The following is a 25013-nucleotide window of genomic DNA, read 5'->3' on the forward strand; positions in this document are numbered from 1 at the left end:
TATTTAAAAGGCCACAATGATTTAAAGTTAAGAACATAATTGACAGGTTTATAAATAAGAAATAGTTATAAGTTGCAGTATTACTTGCTTTCAGGTTTAGCTTTTTAATCAAACCAAAACATCAACATTGTTACGAGATAGGAAATTCAGTCTATTTTGAAATCCACAACTCCTCCAATTTCCTTCCCGACACCACTTACCCAGTCTTACAAAATGAACCGAACAAAAACAGGTTGAAGCGAGTATCTTAGAGAAAAAGAAAAGAAAGAACCACATTATACTGAATGAAACTGCAGAAGCATAAATTCCGTATGGAGATCAGTGTCTCTCATATTCTTCCACCTCATCCTTTCTCTTGCTAATTCATGAAAGAAATAATTTAGTCAAGTTTTCTGCTTTATCACAAATCCTTTCATATGCAGTAACTTTAAGAACTCATTCCCCAGATTAATAATTCACCATCCATCCTGTCATGATTATTTTTTAGACCCAGACACAGATTATTAACTTATTTTTGATATCATATGTTGAAAGCCTTTTTTTATCCAGGCAAGTTCCTCTATAGTAGAGTAATCTAGTTCTCCCTATGTGTCCAAGGGCGTTTGAATTATGTGAACTCTGAGGTGTGCAGTATTCGACTGCCTGAGGGTGCAGATGAAATTTTAAAGGGCGTGAGCCTTACCCTAAAAGAATAGTTTGGGTGTTTTGAAGATGGGTTGTATAAAGTTTCTATCCATAGTCATTGCAATATACACCACCACTCAGGGGAAACAGACATGAGTTTATGAAAAGGATGTACTGCTGTGGAAGGGGGTAGCAGAAAAATAGACTGTATTTACCCCCCTTAAAGAAAGGACAACCTTAATAAACCAGTTTGATTGTGGGCCATTTTTATATTTTCAAATTTACATGGAACTAAAGCCACCAAATTCCATTGACTAAAACATTGGTTTAACCTTGCAGAACAGAGGTGTTGATAGTCTACCTTTGCACTCACTGTGACTTTTTTTCTGTCTCTTTAAGACACCAAAAACCACAAAAATAACAAAAATATTCAACATTTTTCGAGGCAGCTTCTAGACTACCCCTGTTTGCATCCAGGTAAAATTACTTTCTTGTCAATGAAACAGTTTCAGTTCCCTGACGGCAAGGAAAAGCTGTGAATTAACATATTAAACACAACAATATACACTTTGATTCTGCCCCATCCACAGCAGATTGCTTTTTTTCTCCAAACTGCAGGCTTGCCGAAGTTCATCTGCTTTAGGTATTAAAGTCACACAAGTACCTCATACAACCCCTTTCATAATCCTAACAATCACCATGTATTGTCAAAGAAATTCATAAAAGGTTGTTTTATTTCTACCATATTTCATCAGCGTTCATCGCTACTTCAGATGTTTTTCTTTATTTCTCTCATGTTTTGCTTTCCACACCTGTTCAACTCTCTTTGACCTCTCCACCTCTGACATCTCAACCTCTCTTATCTCCGGTCTTCACCCAACAGAGTAGCATAAACAGCATGATGAGCATGTACAGTGAGACTGGGGACTATGGCAACGCCCGGGTGAGCGGTGAGATCCTGCTGAACGTCAGCTACAGCTACAAAACGGGTGCCCTCAACGTCCTGGTGAAGGAGTGTCACAACCTGGCAACAGGAGACGACAAGAGGCAACGCACGGACTCGTAAGATAGACAAAAATAACACCCACGAATAATAGGTTAAAAAATGATTTCACTTCAAGGTCCATTTACTGTATTTCTCGCTAATGCTGGATTAAAAATCAAAGCATTACAATTAAAATACTCTCTTTAATATTTTGTATTTATATTCATTTATTATTTCCATTTAATGTTGCTCTCAAGATTTTTCTGCTCAGTGAAAGAAAACAGGGGCTGCTGAAATGTTACGTTGTTAGTATTTGGATTAATGGTGTCCATCTCCATCTCCATCTGAGGAGCAGACTGAGCCACTGTGTTTTTCTCGTGTCAGATATGTGAAGACGTACCTGCTGCCAGATACGTCACGACAGAGCAAGAGGAAGACGAGCATCAAGGCCAACACCATCAACCCTGTCTTCAATGAGAATCTGAGGGTAAATACTTACAACAGTATTCTGTGATTTCAAGTTGCTGAATTTAACATTTTTAAACAACTAAGCCCCTGTCGTTCCTGTGCAGTACGTGATCAGCCACTCGCAGCTGGAGACTCGGACCCTGCAGCTCTCCGTGTGGCACCACGACCGCTTCGGACACAACAGCTTCCTGGGAGAGGTGGAGCTGACCTTTGACTCCTGGGAGTTTGATTCCCAGATGGAGGATTGGTACACTCTGCAGCCTAAGGTAGAAACCACAACCAGCACATTGCCAAGCATGTCGTCCTCTTCTTCTTTGTAATTGTGAATGATGAATGTGTAGGCGGAGAGCAATATGGATTCCACCATGCAGTATAAAGGAGAGCTGACCGTCGTGTTGAAATACATTCCTGCAGAGAAGAACCTCATGCTGCCCCTCGACCAAGTACAAGGTACATGCATCACTGTGATGACCATAATAGATCACATTAAGAATGCCTCAAAAGACGGCAAGGTCATTAAAACTTGTTTTCCCAAAAACTTAACGTGACATACTGTATATAGAAATTAAAGTAACGTTTTTCTGGGTTTGGTTGGACCAAGAGTTGCCTGCACAGCGGGAGATGGTATTAATGATTGACCTACCACTGAAAGGCTTCTTGTTAACGGAGTGAAAAATAACTTTTCAACTCAGTTATATTTTTTTTATTGCTGCTGCTAAGATGTGGTAACGATGACAGAAATAGTCCCAAACTGCGCTGATGCTGCTTGTGTATTTCTTTCATTTAGTGGTTGAATATACATTAGGTTGTTCTTTTTTGTTTTAAAGGACAAACCATACAGTACATGCTTATAATCACAAGTCAATGTCCTGTGTGTATCAGCTTGGCATACAGAAAAGGTGCATGTTTGTGTTTTATGTAAATAAACCGAAGCCTTTGAAATTGAAGTCTGCTTATTCTTCCCTGCTCCCTCAGTAAAGAAAGGCTTCCTGAAAACAAAGAAGACGAGCAGCTTCACTCTGCCTAAAGGGGGCATGGTTGAGCTGCTGGTCAAAGGAGCCAAAAACCTGACTGCAGTCAAGTCTGGAGGAACTTCAGATCCTTTTGTGAAAGGGTAAGACGCTGCATTCAGGGGCGGGTTGGAAACTTTTGAATGGGGGCCAGTCTGGGAAACAGTTTTAAAAGAGCGGGAGTCAGTTCATTTTTTTTCATTTTTTGAGTCTTTGTGGTCATTTTGCTTCTCTTTCTGTTTTAGTTTCTGCTGTAGTTTTGGAACTGTTTGTGGTTGTTTAGCTTCTCTTGTGTGTTTTTGCCCATCTCTGTGGCTGCTCTGGTTTTCTTTGTGGTTGTGTTACAGTGTGGTTGTGTTGCTTAGTGTCTTAATGAACTGAATCTAGTTGCTTTGGGTAAAAACTTCTGCTAAATAACATGTAATATAATGTCCTCCTTGAAGTCACTTGTGGTTGTAAGTACGATTTAGTACTTCAATTTTTTATAGTTTTCTCTTTTGTCTCTTTGTGGTCATTTGATTGCCGTTCCCACAACTAATGTAAGCAGTCCAGCCGTTGCTAGGCCTGTACCCAGTAGCCTTGTTCAGGAAATCATCCATGATATTAATAAAAAACAACAACCTTACACCTTCTGACTCTGTAAGAGGGAACATCACTGGGCTGTGCAAGTCTCTGTGATCGTAGTGGCCCAGGCGATTTGAAAACAAAGTTGTTTTTTTTTCTACAGATACCTCCTTCCCGACAGCAACAAGTCAACCAAGCACAAGACGGTAGTGGAGCGACGCTCTGTGAACCCGCAGTGGAACCACACCTTCACCTACTGCGGCCTGCAGCCCGGAGACCTCAACAACGTCTGCCTGGAGCTCACGGTGTGGGACAAAGAGGCGCTGGCCAGCAATGTCTTCCTGGGAGGGGTCAGGCTTGGAGCTGGAACAGGTGTGTGAAAAGTTCACTTCTGGAAAAGAAAAGTTCCTGTTTGAGACATTTTAAGGTCACTGCATTGCACTGAATGTCAATTAAGGTGGTTAACACCCCTGAAACGTTGTATATTTAGCGATGGGCTGAAGAGCTTTACTGAAACTCTGAGGAGACTGATGCTTTTTATCTGCAAGAATTTTTTTGTTTGTTGTTGTTCAGTTGAGAGCTGGTATTCTTCCTCTGGCTTTTGAAGTTGACAGATATTCAATATATCAGTGAGAGCGAAAACAGATTGTGATTTGGTCGAAGTGGAACGTAAGGCACATTCTCTTTAAAAAACAACACCTATTCTTTATTTATGTCTTGTGGGTCCCTTATGGTTGCAGGGCACAAGCTTATTTCATTTTCTTACAAAGTTAACATCATCTATCCAAAACCAGTGTTGAGAGACTGTTAATGTCCTCAGGGCTCTTCATTAGTTCCAACAAAGTAAAACAAATGTTTATGTTTTTCATCCATTTTCCGCTAAAGGCAAAAGCTACGGTAACGAGGTAGACTGGATGGACTCATACGGGGAGGAACAGCGGCTGTGGCAACGCATGATTGAAAACCCAGAAGTCCCTCATGAGTGTACTCTGATGCTTCGATCCAGCATGAGAAGTCGCAACACATGAGCCAGATCTAAGCACAGACGAGGATAAAAGAGAATGAATGAGGGAGGAAGAGGTGATGTGAAGAAGGGAGGAGAGATCTGGAGAAGTGGACCGATCGAGTGTAAAAGCCCAGGACTGAGAGCAACAGGGATCATGCCTCTTCCTACTTCTTTCCTCCCGAGATGCCCTGTTCAGCCAGTCATGCCTTACACACTCATCCACATGAACCCCCCTGCCCTCAAAAGCATCTAGTATTGACCAAGCACTGCTGTTTACTGCTGTATATGAAAACAAAAACATGTGTTGTATGTAACTTACTGTACCTAGCCGAAAAAGCACACGTGTGATACCTGATGTGGCCGTCCTTGTCTCTACGACTCATGAACCCGAGTCATTTCTGCATGAAGTTACAGCTGACGGAAACCATTTTTATCAGGCGTTAGAGGAAGCGGCACAGATCAATAATTTAGAAACTTAGACATTCCCTTTTTTACATCACACAGCTCATCCTGGTCTGAGGTACATTATAAATCAGCTTATAAACAGTTGTATACAGAGGTGAAAAGTGACTATTTCATGTACTACTGTATTATTCTACAAGAAGACTTATTATTACTGAGGAAAGTAAAAAAGTAGCAATTTAGAGAACTTCTACATCCCTCCGACATCACAGAAGTCCTCCATCCTTCTTTTATTCATAAGCTTTCTCTTTTGATCGTTTTATGAAAATTAAGCAACATGGAGTGTCCCTCTACAGGCACTATTATAATGCTTGAGGTTAAGATATATCTACTAATTTCAGAATGAACTAGGACTGAAAGTGACTCTGTTCATTACTTGATTAATCATTTTTCAAGATTTGTAAAAAATAGTTTTCGAAGTTGCTGTAGCTGTGGGCGACTTCAAATTTCAAGAGCGTGCGTTGCTCGACCAACAGTCTAAAATACAAACAGTCTCAATTTACAATCAAATGAAACAACTGAGCTATGCGACGTCTCTGAGCTCTGCCGTCCCCCCTCCTGTGATGAAGCATTTGTAGCCACGCTACATGCTCTATGGATAGTCTGACCTTTTTTTGGTCCAACACTTTTGTCTATACTTTGTATTTAACAAGGGAAATATCTCAACATCTACTAAATAAATTTGCTCAAAGTTTTGTACAGATATTCATGTTTTCCAATCAGTGTACATTTAACACTTTGGTGAACCTGACGAAACATCAGCATGGTAGCGTCGTTTCTGTGAGCATGTTAGCAGGCTGATGTTAGCAATTAGCTCAAAGCTTCGTTTATGGATACCTTTACGGAGTTGCTGGCATGCCTGTAGACTTCTAGTCTCGTTGATTGATGACTGAATTCCAAGGAAAAATGTTGTCAACAACAATGTTGCTCAAACAGTTTTCTGCTGATCAAGTAAGAGTACCTGTAGTTAGTTACTTTACACCTCTGGTTGTCAGAGGAGGAAAAATCCACAATTTAGATTAGTTTTGATGTACATTTGTAACACTGCATCAGTGTGATAATGGAAACTGCATGGTCTTAGATAAAACAGGTAGAAGAACCATATAAGATAATGTAAAGCACTGATAACCGCATCATTTTAGAGAAAGTGTGATTTTAAGAGCAGGAGCCCTGAGACAGAGGCTGCGTGTTACAGAGTGAGTCAGCGCTGAGGCGACCTGTCTTCATCTCAGGGGGAGCCTCATAATGAGTCAGTCACCTTGTCCTTGTTGCTCAGGGCTCTGCCTTCCACCCTCCTGTGATGAATCACCAAATACACAAAATGATTCTCAAGTGAAACCCTGTGAAACCATTTCTCATATGGAATGCCAATTTTGTCGCGCTTGTCCTTGGCTAACCATTTGCTCTGAACTCATGGAGCACAACAGTTAGACACTGCACAAGTATAGTAATAATACATGGTGTTCACTGTACAACATACTTTAGATGAGAGGCTAGTACAATACCTGATTACTGAAAAAACTCAATGTACAGCACGTACTATCTCTGTTGTGTCTGGTGTCCAAGCAACAAAGTCACTGTATTCATACCTATTTTACCCCAAATGTGTCACAGGAATATTTTGAAATAAACGCATCTTTCCATAGATTTACTGTTTGCCTTTTCTGTTTGAGGATATAGAACTATTTTTATGATTGATTAGGTTAAATTAAAAAAATATACTTATACGTATTGAAAGAAAAAAATGGCCAACATCACAAACAGAAATCTGACTCGATCTTTGTCCAAACACATTTTTAGAGTTGGCTGTTTTTGTGACCTTTGAACATTGCCATGCTAGACTTTTTCTAAGTTAACTACGGGCTTGGTTTATATTTGAGCCTTACAGCTTTATTGATCTGAATGAACAGATTCATAAATTCATCTGAACTCTTGGCAAAATAGCAGAAGCAGAAGAGTATTTCCTAAAATGTCGATCTGTTAAAACGAATGCTTTCAAGTTGTTGGAACTAGAAAAAGGTTGTAATAATGTTTTGTTGTTGTCTTAAGACACATTTTATTTAATTTAACACAAAACTTGCTTTGGTCTGCTTTTCTTAAATTTTTCTCTTGAATTATCCTCAGACGATCATGCCTGTCTCTCGCACTCACACTGACACACAGAAGACAACATCCTCGCCGATAGACATATTTAATCTGTGTCTTGTAGATTCTGACGTAGATGTACAGCGTACTAACAGCAAGATCACTGTCCTGTACAAAAAACACACATACAGTATTCCAGAGAGTGTACTTTCATTATTAAAAAGAAGTGAGACATAAATATTAGACAGGTGAAAAGTTTCCCAGTTCATACAGTAAAAATACTTTTTTGTAAAAAATAGTAAAACATATGGCTTTTGAAAATATTAAAAAATAATAATAATAAAACATAAAGATAGACAAGACACAGGAATCAATATGATTGTAATGTACTGTATGACCCCTTCCATTTAGTAAACCTCAATAATGCTTCAGAACAGCACACGCACGCACACACACACACACACACACGCACTCACACACCTTCTGGAAACAGGCCTGAATGATTTCAGGTAGGAGTGTGTGACGGTCTGCTGTTTCGGAGGAGGGGAAGGATCAAAGATGGCTGACAGTCCGTTGATGTGTTTTATGATTGACACGTCTGGCCCGCTTCCTGCTGTAGCACCATCTCATCCTTGCGGAGGGGGAAGGTGTCGATGGTGGTGAATAATTCAGCTGCTGTGATCGGGAACGGGTAGCGCTGCTTATCCATGCCCTGTTTGTCGACCAGCACCATTTGGAAAGACCTTTGAGGAATCTGGAGCAGTAACCTAGGAAACGCACATCATTTCAGTGAGCAGCCAAATAAACTTAACTTAGTATATCCGCTCAAGAGTTATACTTGATCATATAATCACTAAGTAGGTTTTTTGTTGTAAATGTAACTAGCCAAAAAAAACAGGATATAAGGGAATTCACATTGGCACAACCAGAAACACCTCAAGCATTAAAATGAATCCAAAAACAAATTAGAAAACACTGACAGGGTATATTTTACTACAAAACAAGTACTTTTACCTACTTATGAATGCAGGACTTCAACTTGTAGTGAATTGTTGTACTACTTTAAAAAAGGATATGAATAGCGGAGCCAAGGATAAGGATATTCATGACATGTCCCTGGCTCGCTGCTAAAGACATGACATGAATCTCTTTGTCCTTGGCTCTCAGTATTCAGATGAATGTTATGAATTTCTGTGTGTGTGTTTCTGTGTGTACCTGACTTGCAGGGACAATGGTGGAGGGAGCAGTCTGTGTCGAATTCGGCCAATTTGAGCAGGGTAAGTCCCAACCAGCTCAATCACTGTGACGTGCCTCAGGTCCAGTCCACACTGAGCATGCTGAGACAAGAAAAAGAGACTGATCAATACGCTCTGCCGTTTTAAAGCTTTGTCATTGATTTCTATGCAGGCAAAAAACCTGAGCACAGTTCATTTCACGTAGGATATGAAACTAATTTGAACCAAAGTGGGCATAGATAACACCAGGGCTGTAACGATCGATTACTTGCATGATTAATAAAAGACAACCTGCAGTCAAAAGTGAGTTTGACTTTTTGTTTGACTTTCCCTGTAAATAATGATGTGTGCGCACTGTGCAGAGTTTAACACTAAGGATGTTTACACATTTATCTGCCTAGGGTGGAAAAGTTTCTCTCAGCTCACCTTAAATCTGAGTTCAAGATGTTGACATTTGAATATGATTTATAAATCAATCATGGCTCAGTCTGCAGCCTACACAACTGTTATGTTGAAACTTAAATCCTCTGAGATCTTAGTAAAGTTGGAGGCGTATTTTGACTAGCATTAAAACTTTTCATTTTTTTAATAAGAAATATTAGCTAATTCAAACATTCTGGAGTACACGTAACAGTAAAAGGTCATTTAACATTTCTGAAAGTTCAAGGCGATGTCCGAAAAGGTCCTGGTTTTGCCCAGCAACAGTCCAAAATAGATAAATCCTCACTCCATTAACGATATCTGGCTAATACATTCTGCTATGAAACCCACAAACAACACACAACCTTATCGCTGAGGATGCTCACAAACTTTTAACGCGATCTTGTCTTTCAGATGAGAAGTGATAACTTCAAAAGGTCAGGTGTTTAAAGACAGCTTCAACTTAACGGCATTTGGCGATCCGTGGAATCATCCATCACCAGAATAAACCTTTTCAAAGCTGGTGTCAGTGCGATTTATTCATCGTGTTGGCATTTTCTGACAGCAAACTACGTCCCGCTATTGTCTTATTTGATGTCTCACTTCTTTATCCCATTCGGCAGCAAAGCAAGGAAGAAACAGTCACACTGCGTTCCTGTGTGTGAGCAGCAGTGGAGACACGAATCACTGCAGCAGGACCTTACATCAACTCTTCCCTCCACTTCAGTCCCCCCTCTTACAGCTCATGTTCCGGACTCGTGCCTCACCTGTAAGTTAGTCATCTGGAAGCGGTAATTATGATTGGCAGCCGTTGGGGCCGAGATAATGAGAAGCCGTCGTTTCTCATAGAACTGATCCAGCAGTGCAGCAGCTGTACGCACTCCCACGTTAATGTTCATGGCTGTGATGACATTGAATGTACAATTAAGTGATATGACAAGATATGACACACTGTGCAAACGTACAACACTTAATACAACTCAATATTACACTGACGTAATGCGTCATTTGAATCTGCAAGGCTGTTGAGCAGATGCACAATGGAAGTGTATTCAACTGTGAACTAAACCTGTAACATTGAGTTTAAATTACTGATGTTTTCAACAGTCTCTCCAAACTGCTACTTGTTCATGACTCACAGACATTCTTTAGAGTGGTGTCTAGTATTGATTTTCTAATCGATAGATGGCACAGGGGGCCCAATTCTCTCGTCCACTGAGCTTCTTACATATTACCTGTTTAGCACAGGTATGCAAACTTTACGCAACACTGGGGTGTTTATTGCCACTCGAAAGCACAAATTGAAAATAAATGAGCCAGAGCTTCGAGAATGAGATGAGGAAACTGTTGCCAGAATGGACTAAAACAAATCCCAATCATGGCTGAACACCAGTCCCAAGAAAACCAAATTATAAAAAAATATCTCCACATTGTTTTACATTACATTTGTCAATGGTAACATTTTTCTTTCATATAAAGAGATTATGCCTTTATCGCAGAACTGGACAAATGATGATTTTAAAAGAAAAAACTAGACTTATTTGGGAACACTGCATAGAAAAATATATGAAGAAAATCTACAGTTCCTTAATGATGGAAATACTTCTATATACTTCCAATGGAGAATTATAAACAGATATGTTTTAACTTCCACCAGGACAGTGAAGAAATGTAAACTGAATTAAAAGGAGCCTGTGTGGAGAACATCTTATCATGGAGGTATTTTATCGAATGAATCCCAAGGCTGCAGTGCTAGGAATATCCTTGAAAATTGTAAACATCAATACGGCAAGGTCATAGACTTCATAGCAGGTTGAGTAAACTACAAACAATAACATTTGGGAAAATGGTTCCCAGTAATTAGAAATAATGACTTAATGTAAGTCTGTTAAACAGTGAATAATGAATGCTAATGTCAAGTCATAATACCATTATTTAATTGCAAATCGTTGCACTCTGTATGTTATTATCTATTACTTTTAATACATTTGAATTATTTTGCTAATTGATTGTTTTTCTTTTTTTTGTTAAAAATGTTTCTGCTGTAGAATTTTTCAATATTTCTTGCAAATTGCTATAAGAAACAATAGATAAATTAAAGATTGTTGATTTAAGTGAATGTGCGTTTATCTGGACGCAGTACGTACCTGTACAGGTGGTGTCTAAGCCGGACCAGGTGAAGCCGTACTGACACACTCTGGCCGCGCTGCCCTGCAGCTCGTAGCCGCCGGTGCATTTGAACTCACAAGAGGCTCCGTAGTTGTCTCCGTCACTGTCACACTTCATATAACCGTTGTCTGGGGCAAACAGCGGGCTGCAGCGGCGCACTGCACAGACAAAGAACCACATTAGATTACAGGCAGCGTGGTTGCATTAAAACAAATAAAAAAGACAGAGAAAGATTGGCCTTCTGTATGTTCTCCATGAATACTGCACCATTGCCTGTTAGCTATTACTACATTTCTGTTTATTCAGTTGACTTGCTGTGCACTGACAAGTAGGTCATGTACAGTAGGTTACAACAGCATCTTATTTGACATATTCAAGGTCTTACTTCTTTGTATTAACCGATAAGATAAAATGCTACTCAAAAATCCTGATTGACACTCATTATCAAAACCCTTTTATTAATTCACCTCGCACTCTGACAGTGAAGCGACAGGATCCTTTGTTCCCTGCACGGTCAAACACAGTGTAGGAGATTTTATGGAGCCCCTCCGGGAAGTCTGATTTCGGAGGTTTCCCTTTCAGGATAACGCTGAAAAAGAAATGCTCTGTTTTAATCTTTCACTGTGATCTCAGTGCTCAGAGTCGCATATTAACAGACAAGGAAGAAACAGCTTAAAAGAGAGGTGGAGATGAGACTGACTCTGTAAGGATGCCGTCTGCAGTGTCTACACCCTCGGGTGTGTCCCAGCTCACCCTCGCTGTCAGTTTTCCAGGCTCTGCCCACTTATCCTTCACAGTAGGACACTTGATTTTTGGGGAATCCATATCTACAGAGAGAGAGAGAAGAAAATTAAGTAAAATGACAAAAAAGACAACCCTAAATGTGACATAATAATAATAATAATAATAATACATTTATTTTACAAGTGCTTTGTAAGGTGCTCTAAGTCGCTTTCCAGAGGTACATAACATGCTTAAAACTGGACTATATTCCTGTCACAAAAAATCTTCCTTTGCATTAGAACTAACTCTTGGATACGATTGTATGCTGTAAGCTTATTAGCAGATATGCCAACAATTGCAGCTAACATTAGAGCAGATCAAAGTACTGTTTAATCCATTCATGTATTGTTGGTTCTGAAAGAGACTTACGTCCCTCCTGTGGCACCGTACTTTCCTTGTACTATGAGACACCACGGGTTTCAAGTATTTAAAGAAGTGATGTAGCCAAGTACAGGTTCAATACAAAAACAAGTAAAGTCAATAATTACTCCTTAGGAGACTCAATGTCACTCCACAAAGTGTCATTTTCAGACTCGGGCTGCAAAGATGTGAAAAACATTTATCATTTCTGGTGACAAGAGACAAACCCCTGTGTGTCTGTGTACATGTCTAGAGGCTTCTTCCAAACATCAATCATATAACCTTATATTATGAGGAATACTCTGTAGTCTGCAGCTGACATTATGCCTGCAGCAAGTAATCCCCTGTAACACGTGTTTTTGCAGCTCAGTAGTCTGCAGCCTCTAGTCCTCAGTGGGAGATGAATCTATGCACATAAGAACAAAACACAGTCTTACCAACACAGATGGGGACTTCAGCGCTCCACACCTTGTTGTGCTGGCAGGTTGCCGTCTTGTAGCCCTTCAGACTGAATCCAGGGGAGCAGATGAACTCGCAGCGAGAGTTGAAGTAGGAGCCGTCTGAACACTTGTACCCGCCGTTAGCGGGCATGCTCAGCTTGGGGCAGCGGATCTCTGTTAGACGGAATCTCAGTGTTATTAAAGGGTTTGCTTTGAGCAAAGGGGTGACTTGCTTTGCTTATTTTACTTCAGGTACATAAAATACATTGGGGTTAATGAAAGTGGTCCATCTTTATCTAAAATGCATAACTCAACCACTCATTGTTTGTCTTATTTCAAAATTATGACAAGGAGAACCCTTTAACTCGAACCAAGAAGCAGTTGTAATAGACATAATAAAAACTGCAGTGGGAGTAATCTTCATTCAATATCCTTAATAAAAAGGCAGGGAATAAAGGGTCAGTATGCCACTACAAGGTGCTTTCAGGATGTAATTGATACATTTGGTGGTACTTGATGTCTGCTGATAGATTTGTCTTTGAGATAGAGATGTTGCATGTAAATGTTTAAAGCTTTTATTGCTATGTGTGCCTGCCAAGGGTTTCAGATGGAAACTCGCTACAGATGGATACTAACTAATTGCTAAATCTGGCATTAATTGTCTTTGTTTCAATGGTTTTAATGCAAGTTTTTTTGTTTTGGGGATTGGGTGATGACAATTTGACAAACCTAATTACCTTACATCAAGTGTTGCCGCCAAGCATAGGCTTCTGTCATTAAAGAAACCTAAACCTAACAGCCGTAGTAGTAGTGGCAGTCATTTTCCATGGAGTGGTTAAGTTTCCCGTGGGGTAAATACTGTTTTTAAGAAGGTTTTAATATCTTTCCATGTATAGACATCACAAAGAAGAAATTGACCCAAGTAAGTGATACACAATGTTATGTTTTAACATAAATTAATTAAAGAAATCCTGAACCTTAACTACATGCACTACTTTTTGTTCATAAAAATGTAAGATTTAGGCCAATAAAATTCCTCCCTTGATGAGAAGACAGTTATATTTAGTCCAATGGTGAAGAAGAAACTAAGGACATGCTATTTTTGCTGCGGTGTGAAGTTGCTCAAAAAGGTAAGAAATAACTTTAGGTATCCTCATGAGGCAAAACCTACTATGTGCTGCATGAGTACACATGTGTTCAGATTAATGTCAGATCTTACCTCGGCAGGCGTAGTTAGAGGACCAATGCTTGTTGGCCATACACACCACCTCTGAGTTCTGGGACTCGTATCCCTGCTTGCAGCGGATTTTACAGCGAGTCCCCATCACGTTCCTGTAGTGTTCTCCTCTGGGCGCACGACAGCTCACGTCTCCATGTTTCAACTTAACAGGCGCACACCACGGTGTCCCTGGAGGAAAGATAGCTGCATTGACCTTTCCTTTCTGTAAGTATATTTTTCATGGTACGGCCTTGGAGTGAGAGAGTATCAGTATTCAATGATGAGCACTTACCTGAGGACTATTAAAGATTAGGCAGACTTTTCTTCTGTTAAAATGTGAAACCCGCCCATCATCTGAATTCAGACAGATACGGAGGATTTCTTGTTACCTTTTCTGCTACTCTCCATGGTCCAACAGTGTCTCATGATAGTGTTACTTGTAGAAAATCCAGATAATGATGGAAAGAGAGCACTTAAACCCACTGAAAGTGAGTGTGATATAGTGAGAACACACTGTGTGTTAACACAAGTAAAGCTCTTTATTGCTCTTCAAGTATTACTACGACTAATTCTTAAGAACTAATGCAGGTTTGTGTTCCATCCCTAGATTAATTCTACAAATACAAATCATTTTGTATCTGTGGAGTTCATTTAAAGTTGTGCTGCAGCAGCCTGTCAGCTTAGCACAAGGACTGTAAACAGGCTGAGGTAACAAGCTTGGCGCTATTCGTAAAGTTAAGACAATTCATCTACGAGCAACTCTGCCACACTAGCAAAGTGTAAGAATGACAGATAAATTGGAGTATGGGCAAGGCTATTCTTGGCAAGACATAGTGCCTACATAACTTTCTGAATTGAGCAAAGACAAAATGACTTATTTAAAAAAGTTTTATCAGCGTTTTTGAGCATCTTTGGTCATCTCCTACATTATGAACCATCCAGAACTCTTTGGTCTTCTGGGACGGATCTTCTTTCTGTTCGCAGAGTCAAAACGACACATGGAGATGCAGCATTTTATACTCCATATACAGTATCTGGAAAAAACGTTTTCAAAATGTCATTTTATAATGTGTTTATGCTGCACTATATTTTAGTGCTCTTAATGTTTTTCATTCTTTGTAAGCATTTGAATTGCTTGTGTTGAACTGTGCTACATAAATAAACTTTCCTTGCCTTTAGAGTTGAATTTTATTACCTTTGGACAGAGCCAGGCCATGTTAAGCTAAGCTAACATTTATGGTTATGACATATTCTATGTACAGATAGTGGCATACATTTTCTTATCAGTTTATCATCAAGAAAGTGTTTTTTTTAAAGTAATACTTTAATAAAATAACTACGTTTTAATGTTCTCCTCTTGTGGCAGATACCACTTCATCTCTACAAAGCATGTGTATAAATTCTTTGTTTCATGCCAAGTTTGAGGGGCCGCATGGTTCTTATTCCAATATAGTGAAATCCAGATCTGCAGTTATTTCCTGCTGGCTCCGAACAAACACTCAGTAGACTGACACACACATGCACGCAGTTGGAGAGAATAGTTTAGGCTAATTTCCAGTTGGACAAAAATTGAGTAGCCTATTCATTACACAGCAAACCTCCCCTTGTTGCCTCTCTCTCGCTGTATTGGCCAAGTCTCCACAACCACTGAGTACGAGAAAATAAAGTTTGAGCTTTTACACAAGGGGAGAGTTTGATTTGGCCAGGAAGCTGCTTTGACGTAACTGAGTCAGTTTACAAAACTGGCTGAACTTCCTGGAGTTGATTATGCCGCTTAAAAGACACAATCAAATAATAGTTTTAATACATTTCTATTTAGTTTTGTTATACTCTAGACATATGTGAATATAGTGCATAATCAAATTTCATCCCTTCTGAATCCACTCCTGTCTGATTTAGGGCAACTATATTTAACTTTTAGCTAGTGGGATGTGCTAGCAGCTAGTAGAGGATTATAAAAGGTCACATCTGTTTCCTGACATTTTCTCCATCTATTTATTTCTCTTCTGACCTTCTGTTTCTGATCTTTGAAAGCTGTTGAGGGAAGTTTGGGCAATCGGGAGGATTTCATTTAAATAGTTTCGCAAATCACCATCACAGATATAGTCAGTATTATTCTGAAATATCTCACATTAGATAATGATGCTGTCACTGCTGTTTTATTGGGACAATTGACTCAAAGAACTGGGTTAACTCTGTTGGTCTGCATGACAATTCAGGAGACCATTCTTTGACAAGTAGTCTCTGAATAGATATTTGAATCACGTTTCAGGATACATGTACTGTATGTATCGACAGTGTCAAATTGCGGTCACCTTTATATCTACGAGAATGCCAGTCCTCATCGTCTCCATTGGCGTATTGTCCTGACCCTGGGGAGGAAAGAAAGGAAGAAAAGCAACTGACACGGCAAAAAGAGCTGCATCCAAGATGTTAGGCAATGTTTAAAAGCCCTGTCCTGGACTGACCTTGATCACCAGGAACAGGCTTAAACATGTTGCCTAACTTTTCATCTGAACCAGACTCAGTGGGGGATCTGGATCTTTTGGACTGACTACATGCACATGAATAAATCACAAAAGATCAATCTTTTACAGCTGGTTTGGAAAATGAATCTGTTCAAAACAAAGATTCATTCTGTTCAATCCAGTGTGTTGTTTTTGCTGTGGCCTTTATGCGTTTGATTTTGAAATGTCTTCTTCCAAATCAACGCCATAGTTAATACTTACCATTGTAAGAATGCACAGAGCATTCAGACACAGGGAATACATTTCAACAATAAAACAGAAGCATCCAAGGAGAACTGAAATATGTCTCAGTGGTAGCTGCAGAGGGGGAGGAGGGCACAGTTGAGTGATACTGGTAAAAGACACAGGTGAGAGGAATTGTGATGAGCAAGGGGGATTATTTTATGAAAGTATGAATAAGGGAGGGGGTCAGGAAGCAGTAAAAACAGTAAGGAAAGAGGAAACAGGTGAGGAAGGGGTTAACATAGGGGGAGGGGTGTTCAACCTTGGCCCTGGGATGTTATGAACCCCGGTGTGAATGTGTCCTCTGTTCAGGATCCACAAGGGAAGAGTGTTCAAGCCTCCTTCAGCTTTATGTATTAGCCGCATGTTGGCCACTGAACCTGATACTGTGAACAGTCACTACATTCCTCATCATGGCCTTTCTGTCAGTTTAATTAAAGCTGTCTGGACCATAATGCCGCAAGTTGTCTAATACACACAGGCACACAAAGACACACACAAAGTTCTGAGGTTTTTAAGCAGTCAGATCACGCCGCATGAATTGTACCGAGCAAACCCACATACTGAGTGAGTCAGATTTAGCTGCCTATTGGGAAAACTTCAGTGTCTGCTTCTTAATGGGGAGAGGGAGGGAAGGCAGAGAAAGGTTTGGAAAACTAATTACAGGAGTGTGTGTGTGTGTGTGTGTGTGTGTGTGTGTGTGTGTGTGTGTGTGTGTGTGTGTGTGTGTGTGTGTGTGTGTGTGTGTGTGTGTGTGTGTGTGTGTGTGTGTGTGTGTGTGTGTGTGTGTCTTTCAAAGTGAGCATTAGTTAAAGCCAAATGCAGCAGAACATTGATCCGTTCTAACAACTTGCAGCCATTCCAAGCAAACAGGACACAGGAATTTACACCATGACCAACAGCAGCTCCTTGTTTGTGATCGACTGGCAGGTGTTGCCAAAAATGTGACTCACTACTTTAATCTTTCAGACAAAAATCGCTTAGTTATATTGCTTAACATTTTGACAAATTGAAATTGAATGAAATTAGCTGCAAAGTCATGTAACGTAATGACAACTTAACTTAACCAGACTGTAAAACTTGACACGCTCCTGTCCCCCACCAAAAACATTAAACAAGTACAATTTATAGTCAGAGAAACAGCCCCCCACATTATACGATACTTGCAGTCACCTTTTTGTAGTTACAGGAGAATGATAAGAGGGTTTTTTTTATCAGTAGGCTGTATTATCCATGATGTCCTTTTAGAACTGCTATTCTGTCCTGTTATTTAATTTCAGTTCACTCAAATCCAGTACTTGAATGCACAGTGAAGTCCTAATCCTAAAGCAGGAGAATTAGATCTGATATAAAAAAGATCAGGCTGGATATGAAATCTATGATGAATGATAATCCTCCTTCAAGCACAGGAGCCTGTAATCAATACCACTCTACCAGGGAATGAAAAGAGCCCAAAACTACATTATACTTATCTTAAAATATATCAAATGTACATCATTGTGCCACACCAGCCTCCAGAGGATATCCAATGTTCAAACGGAATAGATTTTAAAATCCATGTGTTGCAAATGTAGCCGCTTTGACTTCTAGACAACCTGGGAGAATTTGTCTTATGGCTGTGAAAAACAGAACGCTAATTTTGACATGATGTTGTAAATTCATATTTTTCCATGATAAAAAACCAGCTAAACTACCAACAGAAGTCAAGAGTTGTTTAATTCCTGAACAGGAAATGTGTCTCCTTGTCTTTGTCTGCATATCGTAAAAAGTGCTACTGTTACTTTCTTTCCAGCAGGTGACGCAGGTTGGATTGCATATCCGGGCCTGAAACTGCACTTCAGCTCTGCATTTCAATTTAGATTAAATTGGCTCGGTCTGGTTTGGCCTTTGTTCGTCAAAGCACTCCAGATTCAAACAAACCGAAGAAAAGAAAATGTGATCTGAGACTCGTCTGCATGCTGAAGTGGGATCGGCAGTGATTTCATATTCCTGCTCATCTACTTAAAATGCAAGAAAGATGTCAAATGTTAATAGGGCAGGAAGCATTGAAGCAGACAAACCTCTGGGAGTGAATAAACCTTTAAATTACAGAGCACGATATTCCAATTAGTCTTTCTCTGCAGGCCTGTACTATAAACTGTCATTATATGGATGCTCATCTCCTGTTGAAGTATAGCTAAAGGCAATCAGAGCGTGAGAGAACAAACAATAAATGTCACTTCTTTATCGCTCAATTCAACACACCAGTGTAACAGGGTTATGTAAATCCTTTTAGTGCACTAATTATTTCTGTCCCATTAAATCTGTGAACCAACATTTCAGCGGCTGGTTCTTTAATCACATCAGCAATTTCTGACCCCGAGGTTAAAGCTGATGCTGTTTTCAACTCCGCTCACACTTTGAAGTGAGGGACTACAGTTGTTAGTGCTGATGATCCCATAGCTCACTACACTATACCGATCGTGCTTATTATATAGCATAGTTGTGAGCAGAGTTAATTTGAAATTATTCAACCATCAAAGTATTAGGTTTTCTGATTAGAAACTCATTATGGTGGTGATTTATTAATATGGCATTTATCTGTCTGCACTGAATGCTGCACTAATAAATACTTTTAAATCGATGGATTAAATGACTATGTTTCATGTGAAAGGGATCGCTCATGAAGATGAATCAACAGTAAATTACGATCTTGTCTTTTAGCCCATACTCCCCTCGCATCCACGTCATTCCCAAAATAAGGCAGCTCTTCTCAGCTAAAAAGTCTGTGGTGAAACAGTGTAGCATTTAGACACTAAAAGGTTTCCCTCTGGAGTTGGGGGATACTTAACACAGAGCTAAAAGGAGGATGAATATTGGACTTAAATAGATCACACCACTTCACATACATATGTTGATGTGTGTGTGATTGGTTTTAAATAGGCAGTGTTTGCTAACTGTTCACTAAATTAACTTTATAAGCTGTGACAATGTGTTCATGTTGTGTTCTCATCTTCTTTCACTCACGTCAATTACTGCAGCTTAAAGTAAAACAAGCTTTTACTTTACTATAAATCCAACAAGATTTATTCTGTTACTTGAAAAGGGCAAACGTAAAGTTTTCTAGTTTCACATGTGGGACATTTTAATAGGCTGAGCTGTGGGATTTAATCAAGACAAGCAGGGCAGTAGGTATTAGAGTGTGCTGCAGTCTTCTAGATCATTTTCAATGTGTTTTTGAATGCACAGAGCGGTAAATACCCCTTTGCTTTCATTGATTTACAGTTAGATACTGATTAATTTTCTTTGGTTTTCCTTTGTGACTATTTCGGATTTACTGTAAGTTGTTGTGAAGTGTTTCTCATCTCCTGGCAGAGAGACAACTGAGCACTTACAGTGACTGTTCTCCAGAGTGATGGTGCCTTCTGGCATTTCCTCAAGGGGCTCCCTGTGTGTGGAGGATTTATCTGCCAGTACCTCTCATCAGCACAAGAATCCTCATGGAAAATGTGATCATGCTTTCAAGTATACCCACTGTAGATGGAGATTATATGTAAGAAGCTATGTAGAACTCAAGCAAAAGATTTCCATTCTTAAAAGCGAACCCAAAAGTAGTTATTCTTGTGCACTGCCACCCAGTTTCAAGGCATGCATACTCAACGTGTCAACTGGGTAATTGACCGCCAGAACAAACAAACACAACACTGTAAAATAAACTCCTCATAAACACACACACACACACACACACACACACACACACACACACACACACACACACACACACACACACACACACACACACACACACACACACACACACACACTAAGTACAGACCAGAGTCCCTACTGCTCAACCGACAGTTTTTAGTCTGTCAGTATAAATCTGCTCGGCAGCATGTGTTCATGTTTCAGCCTGCATGATGATCATACAGCAGTGAGACACTCTCAAACCATCTACAGGCACATCACCACTGTGACTGCACACACATTTAAACACACACACACACACAGCTTTGAAGTCAGTTCAGCTCCTCACTGCAGTTCTACTGACCTGCTCTTGTTGGGCTCTGTTCATCTGGAGAGTACATGTTTTCTTACATTGGATGCTATTCTTCAGTGTAGGGCTCTATCAGTTACTTTTAAACAAATACATTATTCATTATTTCTATAAAAGTTGAAGACATTTATAATATAATAACATGGCTTGTTATTTTTATCCAACCAACAGTCCAAAGCCTTTAGATATTCAAATAATATGATGGGGAAACAAAGCAGAACCGGAATCCTCACATTACAACAATTGAAACCATACAGATTCCGGGATTTGCTAGAAAAAGTGACTCAGGCAACTAATCAATCTCAAAACAATTCTCTGCCTATTAATTAATAAATTAATCGTTGCTGCTCCACTTAAGTGTACGTGCGTGTGTTTGTGTCAGTGCGTCTGTGTTTACACCAGAACCGAAACTCATCAGTTAAATACCTTAAACAATTCCAAGATGTGATTCTCTTTGGTATACGTTTAAATCAAAGAAGCAATGAATAGGTAGCTCTTGTGAAAGTATAAGTAAAGGGCAAGATTGACATAGCACTTACACTACAGTAGCAGGGCTTTCATTAGCAGTCTGCCACAGACTGAGCTCTGTGCACAGAAACGTCCCCCAGATGCACACTGCACTCCCCCCGCTGTCCACCCCCTCCACGTAAACACAACCGCAGCTCACCCAAAAACCAGCTGTAGGATAAGAAGCCTCAGAAGCATGCAAAAACGTGTCATAAAAGCAATACCAACACAACAAGTTTAATGTAAAATAAGTGACATAGATCTAATACTTTTTCCCCCCAGGCAATTTAATAATAAACTATTTGATTACCCCCCTGGGTCCAGCAGTGTTAATATTGCCCAGGAGATGAGTGAGGTCTTTGTCGGTTCCTTACCTTCATACCCGGAGCAGAAGCAGAGCTGCACGAACAGGAGCACCAGCGGCCACATGTCCATGTCGATGAGCGGGACTCTTCAACATGTGAAGAAGGAGCTCGCAGGAAAACTTCCAGCGCATTCCTGCTTCCCAAAGGCCCGCCTCTTGCTCCAGAAACAAGGGAGGATTCTCCAAACAGCCAGGCCAGGATACCGGCATGAGGCGGTGCCAGCCCCTGTGGGTAAACTGTGACATCCAGCCGAGTATCGCCACAAGACTAAATAATGCAAACCACCCCAGCTCTCATTATTAAACCCCTCTCAGGCTTCTCTACAGTAAACACAATTTAAGCCACATCTAGCCTACTCTACTAGTTACGTAAGAAGCCTTTAATTTGAGGTGCTCAGAAGTTGGGCTACTTCTCAGTTGTGGAAGAAGAAAGCTATGCAGATCCCTCCTTGAAGTAAAAATAGAAACACCCTGGTCACCTACCGCTCAATTTAAAATGTGTGTAACAGTAACGATGTGTAATCAGGTAAATGCACTAAAAGTAACCTATAGCGAAATTAGGGCTAATCATTAAGGATAAAAGCTTTTTTCACAGTGCTGTGTTATTAATAAAAAATGTGTCCTTCTTGATAACACATGTACAAGAACATTTTAATTTGACAGTTTTGCAATGTGGAGCCAACTTATACACTCCAATGCATGAAGCTTAGTGTCGTTAAAATGACATTATTTCCCTCTGAAATGCAGAGTAGGCTAGATAACAGAATGGAAATAGACGCAAGTGCAAGTACAGTGGGGCAAAAAAGTATTTAGTCAGCCACCAATTGTGCAAGTTCTCCCATTTAAAAAGATGAGAGAGGCCTGTAATTTTTATCATAGGTATACCTCAACTATGAGAGACAGAATGAGAAAAAAAAATCCAGGAAATCACATTGTCTGATTTTTAATGAATTAATTGGTAAATTCCTCGGTAAAATAAGTATTTGGTCACCTACAAACAAGCAAGATTTCTGGCTCTCACAGACCTGTAACTTCTTCTTTAAGAGGCTCCTCTGTCCTCCACTCGTTACCTGTATTAATGGCACATTTTTGAACTCGTTATCAGTATAAAAGACACCTGTCCACAACCTCAAACAGTTATACTCCAAACTCCACTATGGCAAAGACCAAAGAGCTGTCAAAGGAGACCAGAGACAAAATTGTAGACCTGCACCAGGCTGGGAAAACTGAATCTGCAATAGGTAAGCAGCTTGGTGTGAAGAAATCAACTGTGGGAGCAATTATTAGAAAATGGAAGACATACAAGACCACTGCTAATCTCCCTCGATCTGGGGCTCCACGCAAGATCTCACCCCGTGGGGTCAAAATCATCACAAGAACGGTGAGCAAAAATCCCAGAACCACACGGGGGGACCTAGTGAATGACCTGCAGAGAGCTGGGACCAAAGTAACAGAGGCTACCATCAGTAACACACTACGCCGCCAGGGACTTAAATCCTGCAGTTCCAGACGTGTCCCCCTGCTTAAGCCAGTACATGTCCAGGCCCGTCTGAAGTTTGCTAGAGGGCATTTGGATGATCCAGAAGAGGATTGGGAGGATGTCATATGGTCAGATGAAACCAAAATAGAACTTTTTGGTAAAAACTCAACTCGTCGTGTTTGGAGGAGAAAGAATGCAGAGTTGCATCCAAAGAACACCATACCTACTGTGAAGCATGGGGGTGGAAACATCATGCTTTGGGGCTGTTTTTCTGCAAAGGGACCAGGACGACTGATCCGTGTAAAGGAAAGAATGAATGGGGCCATGTATCGTGAGATTTTGAGTGAAAACCTCCTTCCATCAGCAAGGGCACTGAAGATGAAGCGTGGCTGGGTCTTTCAGCATGACAATGATCCCAAACACACCGCCAGGGCAATGAAGGAGTGGCTTCGTAAGAAGCATTTCAAGGTCCTGGAGTGGCCTAGCCAGTCTCCAGATCTCAACCGCATAGAAAATCTTTGGAGGGAGTTGAAAGTCCGTGTTGCCCAGCGACAGCCCCAAAACATCACTGCTTTAGAGGAGATCTGCATGGAGGAATGGGCCAAAATACCAGCAACAGTGTGTGAAAACCTTGTGAAGACTTACAGAAAACGTTTGACCTCTGTCATTACCAACAAAGGGTATATAACAAAGTATTGAGATGAACTTTTGTTATTGACCAAATACTTATTTTCCACAATCATTTGAAAATAAATTCTTTAAAAATCAGACAATGTGATTTTCTGGATTTTTTTTTTCTCATTTTGTCTCTCATAGTTGAGGTATACCTATGATAAAAATTACATGTATGTCACAAGTATGTACTGTATTTAATTGCTTTAGTTACACTGCTTAGGTACATCAAGTTTATTCACAGTACTTTACAGCAACATCTGCGCAAACTGTTTATAAGATACTGTCTACATGTTGTAAACTGAACTAGGGGTTCCCAAACTGAGGGCTGTGGCCTCATACCCATGTCTCAAGACATGAATCAAAGAGTCATGAAAAAAATTGATGCATAAGCAAAAATCCAAAACATTTATATTATTTAAGGTATATTTTCTAAGGGGTCAAGTGGTTTTACTGGTGCTCTTTCTCAACCAAGAAGAAATTAAATCAAGGTTTCACCATGTAGTGATTTTGGTATAAAGTAATTGTTTTGCTTACAAGTATTTTCAGCAACTTCCTATAGTAAATTAACAACATGAAAGATACAGTACATGGTCCATCCTGCAGTTACCAGTAAACAGTGTTTTGGATCTGAGAGTTGGATCCCTGTTGCTTCCTTGCTTTGCTATTCAATTGAAATGTTACCATACTGAAATCCTGTCTTGACATTTGCATGGCACTCGACCTGATTATTATTCTGTTAATAACAAAGACACTGCGGGGGCGGTGAAAGTAGGAAGCTGATGTTTGGTTGTCGACCCTGTGCAGAGTGCGAGGGGGCGAGTTCACACACGAGGTGCTCTTTGAGTTGACGGGAACAGGAAGGGGGAGGCGTGTTGATAAAGTGACTGTGAGAGGATCTCCTGAGCTGTAATTATATAGTGATGTTTCAGCCAACAATTAGACATTATCTCGGGTCAGGTGAAGAAACTGTGACTCCATCTCTGCTCACCTGGATCTGGAGAATTGAACACTTTGATGTGGGGTTATGGTCGATGATCTCAGATTAAGATTCTCACTGGGTTTTGTTTTCTTTTAATTATTTACACACACACACACACACACACACTGCTCTGTGAGTGTTTTAATAGCAGGAAAGCCCTTTGCTTTCAATATGCTGGTTGCAAGCGTATCAGCTCTTCCAGGCCTACAACTTATCCGATAAGCAATACAGCAGTTGAATACAGAATAGACACATGAACACACACGAACACACACGCACACACACACACACACACACACACACACACACACACACACACACACACACACACACACACACACACACACACACACACACACACACACACACACACACACACACACACACACACA

General features: G+C 40.1%; 2 protein-coding genes across 4 annotated transcripts in view; one reads left to right on the forward strand and one right to left on the reverse strand.

Moving 5' to 3' along the window:
• The window catches only part of sytl5 (synaptotagmin-like 5), a 31693-nt gene extending 24927 nt beyond the window's left edge, over positions 1-6766 (forward strand). For all 3 annotated transcript variants that reach the window (XM_063888585.1, XM_063888587.1, XM_063888586.1), the window contains 7 exons: positions 1508-1686; positions 1994-2096; positions 2182-2343; positions 2419-2527; positions 3053-3191; positions 3815-4023; positions 4537-6766. In XM_063888585.1, the coding sequence (XP_063744655.1) occupies positions 1508-1686; positions 1994-2096; positions 2182-2343; positions 2419-2527; positions 3053-3191; positions 3815-4023; positions 4537-4679 (1044 nt within the window). In that variant the 3' untranslated portion in view covers positions 4680-6766. The remainder of the gene's footprint in view (positions 1-1507; positions 1687-1993; positions 2097-2181; positions 2344-2418; positions 2528-3052; positions 3192-3814; positions 4024-4536) is intronic.
• Positions 6767-7296: 530 nt separating this feature from the next.
• srpx (sushi-repeat containing protein X-linked) lies at positions 7297-21614 on the reverse strand. The gene is made up of 10 exons (XM_063887096.1): positions 21498-21614; positions 16146-16202; positions 13831-14019; positions 12609-12785; positions 11729-11855; positions 11496-11617; positions 11007-11186; positions 9627-9760; positions 8420-8541; positions 7297-7971 (listed from the first exon to the last, which is right to left on the reverse strand). Exons 1-10 carry the CDS (start codon positions 21556-21558, stop codon positions 7788-7790), a joined length of 1353 nt encoding a protein of 450 aa, XP_063743166.1. The 5' UTR covers positions 21559-21614; the 3' UTR covers positions 7297-7787.
• Between the last annotated feature and the right edge of the window lie 3399 nt (positions 21615-25013).

This window comes from Eleginops maclovinus, chromosome 7, assembly GCF_036324505.1.
Source record: "Eleginops maclovinus isolate JMC-PN-2008 ecotype Puerto Natales chromosome 7, JC_Emac_rtc_rv5, whole genome shotgun sequence".
Taxonomy (NCBI): domain Eukaryota; kingdom Metazoa; phylum Chordata; class Actinopteri; order Perciformes; family Eleginopidae; genus Eleginops; species Eleginops maclovinus.

Excerpts from the sequence above, each read along its gene's own strand:
- srpx (XM_063887096.1), bottom strand. The coding sequence starts at position 21,558 with ATGGACATGTGGCCGCTGGTGCTCCTGTTCGTGCAGCTCTGCTTCTGC. Across the intron at positions 14,020-16,145 it reads GCATTCTCGTAGATATAAAG|GGACACCGTGGTGTGCGCCT; the intron begins GTGACCGCAATT and ends TCTTTCCTCCAG. Across the intron at positions 11,187-11,495 it reads CTTCACTGTCAGAGTGCGAG|TGCGCCGCTGCAGCCCGCTG; the intron begins GTGAATTAATAA and ends TTGTCTGTGCAG.